The 13,098-nt window shown below is 34.1% G+C and overlaps 1 protein-coding gene across 1 annotated transcript; it reads left to right on the forward strand.

Annotated features, from left to right (window-relative positions):
- The first annotated feature begins 687 nt into the window (after window positions 1-687).
- LOC149561745 (peroxidase 57-like) lies at window positions 688-4,197 on the forward strand. Its single transcript, XM_089825288.1, has 4 exons — window positions 688-947; window positions 1,457-1,645; window positions 2,900-3,062; window positions 3,323-4,197. The coding sequence occupies exons 1-4, from the start codon at window positions 741-743 to the stop codon at window positions 3,760-3,762; spliced, it is 999 nt and encodes a 332-aa protein (XP_089681414.1). The 5' UTR covers window positions 688-740; the 3' UTR covers window positions 3,763-4,197.
- Window positions 4,198-13,098: the final 8,901 nt, after the last annotated feature.

Consider the following 13,098-nt stretch of genomic DNA (forward strand, 5'->3'; position numbering starts at 1 on the left):
GTATTTGTTGTAGAAAATACTTCCTACATATCAATTGTACTTTATGTCAATAAATAATATATTAAGACATTATTAAAAAAATACATACAAATTTCATGATTACAATTATATTTATTGATAATATTTTTACCAACACAATTTGGAAATAATTATTTCTTATAAGACCTGCAATGATTCTCTCTTTCCAATATATCAACGAACATATTTATATAATTAAGATAGGTTATAATAGGTTAGCCTAATCCTTGTATTATTATGTTTTATGAAACAATAATTAACGATTGAGTTGATTTATATATCTCTTTGACATTGAAGTGACTTATTATTTTGACAATCAAGACACAGCCACACTAGGTGGAAGGAAGGAAACAAGAGGAGCGCATTTGGAATGATATTTTATTGTGGAAGAAGCATTTTCCAATGCACTAGAATAAAGTGTGCGCGCTTGTCTGCTTGCTCAACCACGATAGAGACTCCACCACATAGTCTTGCTATAATTGAGTAACGTTCACTGCACTCGATACTCATGTTACTGAAGAGGGACAAAAGAAAACATCCCATATCCCACTTGCTTACTGCCTTACAGCCAGTCTTTATTATAATCAGAGTAGTTACGAATTGACCACCTTAGATCACATGTGGAACAGTTTGATTTGGTTTACTACACTATATAATGTGTAACATACCTTTCAACAAATGAAAGTTGTTTCCCATTCCTCGTCTATTATTGTACTGCAAATATGAGCACTTCTCCTCTAGTGGTGCTCTTAATGGTTGTGGCAGTAATTTCTGTAGCCAATGCTCAGGGCACTCTTGTGGGATTCTACAAACAGATTTGCCCTTCTGCAGAGAAGCTTGTTCAGTTGAGGGTTCAGAAGAAGTTTCAGGCTGACAAAACAATTGTTCCTGCGCTCCTTCGCATGCATTTTCATGATTGTTTTGTAAGAGTAAGTACATTTTTCTTTGGGTTGCAATTGTTATTTTTGATAAAAGCAGCAGCAAGAGGGTGCTGGTCCGTGGTTGTAACTGTAGTTGAATTTGATTGTGTGATTGTTGTGTAGCAAATCCCTTGTCCATCATCAGAATGAAAGAGTGCATAAAGAAAAGAAAATCTAAACATCGATATGGATTGAATTGTAAGCTAAAATAGTGTCACAAATTGTAGTATAAGTGTGATTGAAATAGTTAACTCTGTCCCATGACCTAGCCCTGCGATGACCAGCGGTTGATGCAAGCTAGGTCCAGACTAGTCCCCTATGGGCGAGACCAGCCACCTGCAAGATGTCTCATCTCTTAAATCCGGAAGACAATTGAACCCGAGATCATGGGGAACTGCCCACAACCTCAAGCCAACTTATCTGCCATTTAGTGGGAAAGTTTTATTGATTGCAAAAATCTTTGTTCTACCATTTGCCTTATCGCTGGGCTGAAAGTTTGGGTTTGTGTGTCTTTGCAGGGGTGTGATGCATCACTTCTAATAGACACAACAAGTGGCAACGATTCAGAGAAAGAGGCAGGGCCTAATCAGACTGTGAGAGGATATGAATTCATTGATGAGATTAAGAAGGTTCTGGAAGCTGTTTGTCCTAATAGAGTCTCCTGTGCTGATATAATTGCTCTTGCTACAAGAGATGCTGTGGCCCTGGTAAGTACCATAGAGATTAATGTATACCCTCTATCTTTAAGGTCTTTTATCTTTCTTTCTAGAGTTGCATTGTAAGTACAATGTCTTCCTCTCGATGTTTTGGTTCTTTATGTTGTTTACCCATACAATAGTTTTGTAAGTGAAGGTACCAGTTGAGTAAAATATGGATGAAGTAAAAGAAATGACATGGACAAGAGAGCAAAACTTGATCAGTCACTGGAATAGAATAGCAAATAAATGAAATCACCGGTGTATTCACTGCATGTCATAAATGTAATCTTATATAGTTAAATCAGTTTCAGAATGGATGAACAAACATGTAGAGTCCAGCTCTTTCATTGCTTATTATAATCTGGAGCTCTGTTAGTACCTCTATTAAATAAACTATAGGCAACCCAAACATTGTAAATCATTTTTTCAGCTCTATCTGTGTACATAGGTCTATTTGCTTTAAACTAAACTTCCTCTCAAGAGGACTTTATTGATGAAATAAAATGGCTTATTTATGAAGGATCAAGTTTTGTAGAGTGAAGATCTCATTAACAAAAAAGAGTAAAGATTCTTTATCCCCATCATTTAAGTAAAGAAGATCAACTACGCAACACATCTGATGTTAGTTAATTTCAATTTATTGAAGTCGAATGGTTTACAAAGATTCTGTCAAAGATCAAACTTTGCAAAGATATTGACATCCAAGAAGGATATGGCCTCTCAAATCTAACACTGAGCTGAACAAAATGTATCTAATGTCACAATGTGTCAGCTCAATTTATGGATAAAGTTGAATGGTTTATCAGAAACTCACTAAAGATCAAGTCTTATGAAATGTAAAAATCCTGAAACCAAAAAATAAAGACCCTTAAATCTAGTACTCAACTGAAACAGATGCACCTGATACCCCAATGAGCTAAACTGATGCTCATGCAATAAAAACTAAAAGAAATGTTCCATACAATCAATATTAAATAAAGTATTAAGTAGCTGCAGAAATCATAGTATCTTTATCCTCCTCTAATAGCCAATAATTCGATTTCCATAATGATAACATTTCTTGTATATAATTTCGAAGCTTATGTTTCGTAATGCTGTTATTCAATTGTATTAATGATTTTTCAGCAACATTTCAAACCAAAAAATAAAACAACATTATCTTGCTATCATAAATTATGAAAATATTTTGTGCAAATCTCCGTATCACTAACTTATAACTATTTGAACAAAACCCTAACAATTTGAGATTTGTGTTATGTGCAGGCAGGTGGGCCTCGTTATGATGTTCCAACAGGTAGAAGAGATGGAACAGTGTCAAAAGTGGGAGACGCAAATTCTCTTCCAGACCCCACGGATAGTGCAATACAATCCTCTGCAGCCTTTGCTTTGAAGGGTCTCTCTGTTCTTGACCTCGTTACTCTATTAGGTACTACCTATCTCTTCAATAATTTCTTTTCTTTTCATTCTTTGTTCTTTCTTTCATTCTGATGACAGATCATTGAATATGATCCAAAACATTGATACTAATAACTTATACACAATCTTATTTAATATCACAGATTGTGAAAATCTGTTATCATTATAAGCCATTATCTTCGCTTCAATTTACATTTCCGCCTTCAGCCCTTCTACCCTGCATCATTACATACAGCCATTAATGTCCCCACGGAATGCTCTGTTTTGCAGGGGCTCATACCGTTGGCATTACGCATTGTAGTTTCTTCAATGACAGACTATACAATTTCCAAGGCACGGGCAAACCCGACCCCACCATGAATCGAACCTTGGTCGCCACACTGAAGAAAACATGTCCTGATCCTGCAACTTCAACTTCTAACGATGACCCACCAGTTGCTTTGGATCAAGGAACACAATCTGTTTTTGATGAGAGCTTTTTTAAGCAGATTGTAGCCCGGAGAGGCATTCTACAGATTGATCAAGAACTGTTTGAGGACACCACTACTACCGCCATTGTCAGAAGTTATGCTGGATCCCCAATCGGCTCTCGGCCTTCTCTCAACTTTAGCCAGCAGTTCGCTCAATCCATGGTCAAAATGGGTAACTTGGGAGTTCTCACTGGAACACAGGGAACTATCAGGAAAAACTGTAGGGTTGTAAAACTGTAATCTTTAGGTATCCTTCTCAAGCTTGAAAACAACACCTCTAGTACTAATAATCACTGAAAAAAGCCAAAAAGGAAAGAAAAGAAACGAAGAGTTTTACGATGTTGCTTGCTTGAGAAGGGTACCCAAATGGAATGGATTGCAGCAGAAAGATTGATATGACATTTTGATGAGGATTCTCGTGATTGGATATCTTTTGGGCGGCGGTGAAAATAATTGTGGCCCGTGACCATTCTGACATTGCTTTGTCTCCCTGTGAATATTGGTTTGTCTTGAGCCTGCAACCTTTTTTGAATTTGGACGGCCATGTTACGTAACAGCAGTTGACATGGCAACCAGAGCATACCTTTAGAAAAAATGGGAGGCCATGATGAGGGATTATCCCTAGTAATTTGTAAAGTTGTTTCCCCTATTAATAAATGTTAAATGTTGTGTGTCTGGTTTAGTAGTGATTTTTTTAATTTTAATTTTATATTCTATTAATTAAAATATTGCATTTGTATATTAGTATGCTTTTCATAATAGATAATATATCTTTTATGTTATTCATTTTTTAATATAATTGAATTATACAAAATAATGGTCAATTAGAAAATTCAATAGATCAATAGGCAATTAGGAGATAGAATCAATGGAAGCCATAGAGTCTCTAGGGGCAATTATATGGAATATAGATCAATAGGCAATTAGGAGGTAGAATCAGTGGAAGTTATAAAGTCTTTAGGGATAATTATATGGAATATAGGTAGAGTTGATTTTCAAAATTTGGAAGACAAAGTCAATTGGCTTGGAGGAACAATTAAAAGCTTGATTAGTAATTTGGAGTTTTGTAATAAATGTTTATGGTCTCATCTTGACAAAGAAGAAATTGGAGGTGTGGGTAGAGATAAGTAGCCTTTTTGGAACATGGTCATAAAGGAACATTCTAATTGGTGGGGGTCTCACTGTTCATCTCAGAAAAAAGAGGAGGCATTCAAAAAGAATTCCAACCATAAATTGACTTTAAAAGGTTAGAGACAAAGGAGAGCCTCCTCGAGGTTGAGATCGAAAGTGGAACATTTAGGAATAATAGAAGATTTGGGTTCAACCACATAGCATAAAAGCTTGACAAATTCTTCTAGAAAGGTGACTTGACTACTTTCACCTTTGATTTAACTATTTCCCCATCTAGTTGGACATCTTAGGGAAATCAATTTTTTTTTGGCCCCTTTAAATTTGATAACATGTGGATGAAGGATGAATAATTCTTGGTATTTATCCAAAATGGTGGAATGATGTAAGGTCCCTCCTCACATGTACTTATTAAATATGATTTTCTCTGTTAAATATGTGGTAGGAGATTTGAACGGATATGAAGAAATGTTTTATGTTGTGAATATCCTAATGAAATTGAGAGTAGTTGATACATCCATGTTTTAATACTCAGTGATTCAAAAACTACTACATTATCTCGATTGTTAAACATTAAAATTTCACTAACAATGATATGAGGCGTTTTCACCTGATGATAAGGGTGTTGATTTTGGTACCTTGATGATTAGGTTTTATGCTTTCAGATAGTTCAATATTCTTTAATTGGTGATGTTTATGATGTTAGGTATATGCATGCCTAATGATGATTATTCTAGTATTTTAATTTGAATTAATGAATAAGTTATGTTATATTGACTATGTGTTTACTGATGATTAATGGTGAGTAGAAATGAATTAAACAGTTAATTATATGGAAGATTCATGTTTTGATTTATGTAACTATCTAGATAAGTTTTGAATATATGTATGTGATTTTCTTGAGCTACTGATGTGTGCAATGAGTGTGTAGGATATTTTAGCAGAGAAAATCTAACAGAGAAACCAAACTAAACCCTATGTACCATTGTGAAAACTAGGGTTGAATCTAATGAAAGATGTAGACCCCGTTGTTCATATTTAATTTTTGTCATGAAATGAATAAATGTATCATTTTGTAATCTTTAAATGTTAATGTTTTGTAACAGTGATTTTTTCAGTGCCGCTTGACACTCATAAATTGTATATGCATTCTAGCATAATAGGTAGGGTTAATCGAGTAACCTAAAGATCTAAGTTGGATTAGGATAGTTACCTTTTTGCTAATCAGTTAGTAATCAAGATCAATTACCCTAATAAGGATTAGTGAGTAATCTGCATTTTTGAAGGTTGTTAGAAAGTCCTAGAATTTTTCTAGCTTTTGATAGGTCCCTAATTAATCCTAAAAACCAAAAATCATGAAATCTAAGTACCTAAGGGGTATGGGTATGGGTTGGGGGCATTTTCCACCCCCTAGCCCCTTTTGTTGACTTTTATGGTCACTCAAAAACCCCATTTTTGCTTTATTGCGAAAATTGAATGATTTCATCATGCATTGGATAACTTTAACTCCACCTTGAGGTTAGCCTATGTCTACTTGAGTTAGAAGACTCTAGAACTTTTAGGCAAGTGGGGCAGTTATTGCTTTTTAGAGTGGTTGCATTTAGGATCTTATTTAGAGGTGATTTTGAGAGGGTTTGGGTGTTCACCCAACCTCTAGTTTTAAAGTGGAATTCAGAATTGAAGGAGAAGGAGAGGGAAGCAAACTCATCTCAAATTTGTTCATTTGCCATAACCTAATTTTTGAAGGTAGGAATACTTCACCTCATTTTGTTCATGTTGTGTTTTATGTTTCAGTTTTATTGCATATGTATGTACGTGTGTGTGTTGAGTATGTTTGGGAGGGATGGGAAATTGGTTTTCTTAAATGTCTTTCTTTTGTGTTTTGTTTTGATTTTTTGAAGAGATTGTATGGGTGTATTGGCATTACTCACCCTCAGATAGGGCAGAAGTGCCCATGTACAGGAGAAGGTCTTTAGTTGGACTCTGACAATGTAGAGTCTCTTCTCAAGACAAGAAGAGGGAGAGAGGGTAGGGTGTTATGGACCCCTACTCATCAACACAAACCACGTATGAGTTTTGGAATGTAAAAATGGAAGAACGAAAGTTCTTGAGTTTATAGCCCCAAAAGGGCACCTATTTTGGTGTTGTCTTTGACGTCTCTTGTTAGAAAATCCACCTTCTCCCTAGTCTGGTTCAATGTCGAACCTATTGTGCAAACCTGGATGGGAGTGAATGTTTGAATTTCATCTTCATGTTATGTTTGGTTGTCTCCCGATCAATTTTTGTTCTCTCCATGATCACCGAGATGTATTGTAGAATTCGAAATGGATCCCTTGTTAAGGGCCAAGAAGGAAATTCAGATTGTTATTGATATTCAGTTATGTTGGGAGATCTCTCCTCAGAATTGAAATCCTGTGTAAAAATATTATTGTTAACTTATTGTGGAAATGACAACAATGTTGGCTTTTCTTCCTGGTTCTTTCCAACTGAGCTTTTGAATCAGGTGGTCAATAAAAAATGATTGAGTGATATCCTTGCTTATGATATTTCTAGTTTGTTTCAATTTTGCATATGTACTTATAAATTAGTTGCAATGATGTTCACCTTACAGAGGCATTCTTATGTTTTATAATCATATTCATTTGATTTAGTTTAATTAGATAAAATGATGATAAACGATCATGCAATTAAAAGTTCAAATATGTTAAAGAGAATTCGATGATATGATTGGTGTTTCACTTTGTAAATTGTGTGAGTACTAGGTAGCATAAAGCTCCTTTTCAAATGTTCAAGCATTACATTTAACTTCTACATTATAAATCAACTTTACAAAAAAAAAATACACCCCACCCCCGACTAATAAATAAATTTGAAATTTCTTACTTGGAAAAAAAAATGGCCTTCAAAAAAAAAAAAAAATTCCCCAAGACCAAATATGCTCTGGATTTTATATGGGGAAAGAAATTAATTGTTCACTTCAATAGAGAATCTTAAGAATTCTCTAAATATTCCTTTAAGCATATTATATATTTTTAAAATGAAAGAACAAAATATATAATACATAAAATATATTTCAAAATATCTTATTCAAAAAAAAAAATCCTAAATTCTAAAAACCCTTTGGTTCTTACCTTTCTACTCACCAAGAAAACTTTAAAATTTTAATCCTCCCTCCATTCTAGGTGTTGAATGAAAAGTGCCATCATGATGCGCTGACATCATCCTCCCTCTCTCCTCACCTTGGGTGCAACATGTATTTTGGGGAAGGTTTAAGTCACATCACATTGGTATTTTTAAAAACATACCTCTTCACCTTGTAGTCTTTTAGCCTCTTCACCTTGTAGTCTTTTAGTCAAATCTCCTTTGGTTGGTGTGTAGTCTGATTTGGTTTTTCCCTTGAACCACGTGTAGTCCTTTTGCCCCTCCGCCCCCCTCCCCCACCCCCCACCAACTTGGTTCTCTACTTGGGAAGGTATAACCCCACTTGGAGGCAGCTAGGATAGGAGGGAAGTGGATAGCTAGGGATAAGGGCTAGGTTAGTGGTTAGTGAGTGATAGGATAGTATGTTAGGTGGTTGGTTAAGTCATGTTTAAAAGTTAAGAAGTTTGAAAATAAATTTGGTCAGTGTTAATAAGTATTCTAGGATTAGTATTAAATAAGTCTTAGTTAAGAGTGTTAATGTTATATTATATTAATTTCCAAAAGCATATGATGGGTAGAGTTAGGGGTGAGTTGTAGGTTTTGTAGGTTAGTTAAGTTTATGAATTTTGATTGTTGTAATTGTTAAATTAGAATATGTTAGGATTTCTTTGGTAGGTGGGTTAGATTATTTTAATTAGTTTTAGTTTAGGTTTGTGTTAATTAAAGTGTTATTTAATTTAGTTTAATTTCAATTTAAAGTGTAATTTAGTACAGTGAGTAATTAGATTAAAGTTTTTAAAAGATTTTTTTAGTTTTAGTTTTGATTTAATAGTGTAGTTTAATGTTAAGATATAAGTTACAAATTTAGTAAAGTTTTTAGTTAGTCTAAATTTTAAGTAATTTTGATTATTATGTTTTTGTATATTTTCTATTTAGTATATTTTAGTTAGAATAATGTAATGTTGGATTATATTTAAATAAGTTAATTTTGTTATTAGTTAACATTTTGTTAAGTGAATGTTAGATATTTAATTTAATTTTAATCAATTAGATAGTGTTAGAGTATTAGTCAAGATGTATTATTTGAATTATTATTTAGCCTTATAAGTTAGAATAATGATGGTATTATTATGTTAGTATAAAAATCAAGTCAAGAGATTGGATGCTAGATGTTATTTTTCTTAGAGAGTTCTTTTTATTTCAAATGTCTCGAATAATAAGAGTTACAATTACTTATATTGTTATTAGAATAATTGAATTATATCGTTATTAATATTTGGACCAAATAATGTTATAACATTCATATTCATGCTACTGTAAGGTAGTTGCCAATTATGTTTTTTAGTAAATAGATTGTTGGTTTACGTATGAGTCATTGAAATGTATATGCAAAATGATATATTGTTTAAAATTAATGTATAATGAAACAAACATCGAAATCAATTTAATAATGTATGTTCAAGCTTAATGACCTATTCCTACACGTTGAGTATTAAACTTAAATAGAATGTCAGGACATTGTTAGGAGAGCCTGTATCTATCTTATTTTATACCTATACTTTAACATGTGCAGATAAACATATCAAACTTAGTGGTGTTATTAATCTTTAAAAGAAAAAATTGTTGGTGTGTTTTGCCCTGCTATTTTGGGCATGACAAATGAGTCCTTGTTTGAAGCAAACACCTTGGAATTAGTATCTTAAATTTGATAGTATTATGAATGAACATGGTTATACTCGATGTTATTCTGACTATTGTGTTCATTATAAGAGGTTAGATGATGACATAGTTATACTATTTTATGTTTATATGTTGATGATATGCTTGGATCACATTAAGGGGTTAAAAAATAAATCAACACATTTAATTTCTATGAAGGAATTGGGGACAACAAAACAAATCCTTGGTATGAAAATTTGCAGAGATAGGAAGCACAGAAAATTAACATTATCTCAGGTTCATTATATTGAGAAGGTGTTGCAATGTTTCTCTATGGAGAATGCTAAAGTTGTCAAAACACCTTTACCTAGTCATTTAAAATTGACTAAGGATATGTGTCCAAAGACATCAGAAGAGGAGGCTAAGATGTCCAAGGTACCTTATGTTCTAGCTGTAGGAAGTTTATTGTATGCTATGGTATGTACTAGGCCAAATATTGCACATGCAGTGGGTGTTGTTAGCAGGTATACGAGTCATCCAAAGATTGAGTATTGGATTGCAGTCAAATGGATTCTTAGATATTTGAGATGAACATACAATAAGTGTTTACATTTTTGGGGGCTCTACTACTGATTTACAAGGTTATATGTTGACTTAGATTTGGTGGGGGATATTGATATAGGCAGAGTACTATAGGTTATTTATTTATTGTTGGTGGGACAATAATGAGTTGGATTTCTTGGTTGCAGAAGGTTGATACTTTATCCACTACAGAGGCAGAGTATGTTGTTGCTATAGAGGTAACCAAGGAGATGATGTGGCTTCAATTCTTTATTAAAGAGTTGGGACACCCTCAGATGGGAAATTATTTGTTTGCAAATAGCTAGAGTTCCATTCATTTTACCAAGAATTTTTCTCTACATTCAAAGACATAGCACATACAGTTGTGGTACCATTTCATTTAGTTAGTTTTGGAGGATGTCCAACTAAAGCTAGATAAGATACATTAGATGATAATCCACCAGATATGTTTACAAAGGTACTAGCAAGGGAGAAGCTAAACTCCTCTAAATGGCTTTAGTTGGTCTTCTAGACTAAATGGAATAAAATAATAGTAGAGTCCAGGGTGGTTTGATATTCTAGTGGGAGCTACAAGTTTAGTAGTGCTATGATCAGCCTCCAAGTGAGAGATCATTGGCATGTAGTCAAATCAGTCTCCAACAGGGAGATTGTTGTGACGTTGAGCCTAATAAGACTTGAAGGTTAATGTTTCCTCATTTATTCAACGTGTTTGCCCCTCTAGATTATTATATGGGTTTGGGGGCAATGCCCCTAAGACGAGGTCAAGGGGAAGCATCGCTTGCGAGGTGGTTGGGCAACGCCTTAGGTGTGCTCCTTGTTGCAGTACAGGGTGGGTCGAGGGGAAATGTCCCTACGAGAGTTTTGGGGGCAATGACCCCAAAGCCAAAAATGAATTTACTGTACTGTAAAAGGCCTAGGTTTTTATTTTTCTATTGGATGACTTATTCTAGCCTTAGTTTTGTAAGTGGCAAAAAGTTTGCATAAATTATCTAGGGTTAGGGATTTAATATATATGATGAGATTGTACCTTCTTGTAGCAGTATTGAGTTGTAAGGGATTGCAGATTGTAATAACTGAATAATAATAATATTGGACTTATTGTTGGTGGATGTAGCCCAAGGATTGGGTGAACCATGTTAAATCTTTGTGTCTTGTGTTATCTTCTATGTGGTTTATTATTTTATGATATTTTTTATATTTGCATGTAATTGTTATGTTTGTCTATGGTTGATCCTAACACCATTGGTCTATGTAACTTTGTGAAGAAGAGAAGAGAAAAATGATTTATGTCTTAAATAGACATGGATACTAAATATGTTAATTAAAAATGACATCTTAGATATATATGATGCATACTAAATTTAGTATAAACCTCGTATTCTAATTCTAAGAAACATCTTTACTCCAACTGTAACCCTTATTTCACGAACGTTAACAGAATATGATGACTTTACATTGATGTATGATAGGCATATTTATTGAATATAATTAGTAAGAAATATAATAGAACATGTAGTAGTATTATTAAACATTCAACAATATTTAATGTTCTGATATCATAATGGAGAAATATTTTCTATATAGTTGATTCTTATCTATTCTTTCACACTAATTACATCATCTAACTATTTTATTTGGGACTAATAATTCCCCTTTCATGAATAGGATATAATATATATTTGTCACTATTAATGTCATTTTTGAAACCTACATCCTAATTTTGACCCTAGTTCTATGTCAAATAGTCCAACTCTACACCAAAATCTCATACTTCCCTTAACCACATCCCTTATCTTAGTGTAACACTTAATTACTTTATTAACCCTCACCATAGCATTAAGTGTCATATAAGTAAAATTGTAAACCTTGGATACTAACTCTAACCCTACATCTATATGTGATTATACTAAGCATTTAGTAAATTATGTACCTGACCCTAACCCTACCTATAATTGTACTACTAAGTAGCAATAATATTATATTTTTAATGAGGAGAGAGAGAGAGAGAGAGAGAGAGAGAGAGAGAGAGAGAGCAAAGGGTTTGGAGAGGGAGGGAGAGAGGGACGGAGGGAGTACATTATAAAAAGAGTAATCATAGGTGTCATAATATGTTATTTTCTCCATGACATCTTGATGATGGATAATGTAGCTATAGATTAGGGGAGAGAGAAGGGTCTGGAGAGGGAGAGATAGAGGGAGGGAGGGAGCACATTATAGAAAGAGTAATTGTAGGTTTCATAATACGTTCTTTTCTCTCTAGTATCTTGATGATGGCTAATGTAGCTATAGATTAGGAGAGAGAGATAGGGTTTGGAGAGGGAGGGAGAGAGGGAGGGAGTGCATTACAAATAGAGTAATCCTAGGTGTCATAATATGTTATTTTCTCTCTAGCATCATGATGATGGATAATATAGCTAGAGAGAGAGAGAGAGAGAGAGAGAGAGAGAGAGAGAGAGAGAGAGAGAGAGAGTACATTATAAAAAGAGTAATCCTAGGTGTTATAATATGTTATTTTCTCCATGGCATCCTGCTGATGGATAATGTAGCTATAGATTAGGAGAGAGAGAGAGAGAGAGAGAGAGAGAGAGAGAGAGAGAGAGAGAGGAGGGTCTGGAGAGGGGAAGAGAGAGAGGGAGGGAGGGAGCACATTATAAAAAGAATAATTGTAGGTTTCATAATATGTTCTTTTCTCTCTAGCATCTTGATGATGGATAGTGTAGTTATAGATTAGGAGAGAGAGAGAGAGAGAGGGTTTGGAGAGGGAGGGAGAGAAGGGAGGGAGTACATTACAAAAAGAGTAATCATAGTTGTCGTAATATGTTCTTTACTCTCTAGCATCATGATGATGGATTATATATATATATATATATATATATAGAGAGAGAGAGAGAGAGAGAGAGAGAGAACATTATAAAAAGAGTAATCATAGGTTTCATAATATGTTATTTTCTTTGTGGCATCCTGATGATGGATAATCTAGCTATAGATTAGGAGAGAGAGAAGGGTCTGGAGAGGGAGAGAGAGAGGGAGGGAGTACATTATAAAAGGAGTAATTGTAGGTTTCAT

Source organism: Cupressus sempervirens, chromosome 4 (assembly GCF_028749045.1).
Source record: "Cupressus sempervirens isolate cs-2001-9-10 chromosome 4, ASM2874904v1, whole genome shotgun sequence".
In the NCBI taxonomy this organism is placed as follows: Eukaryota; Viridiplantae; Streptophyta; class Pinopsida; order Cupressales; family Cupressaceae; genus Cupressus; species Cupressus sempervirens.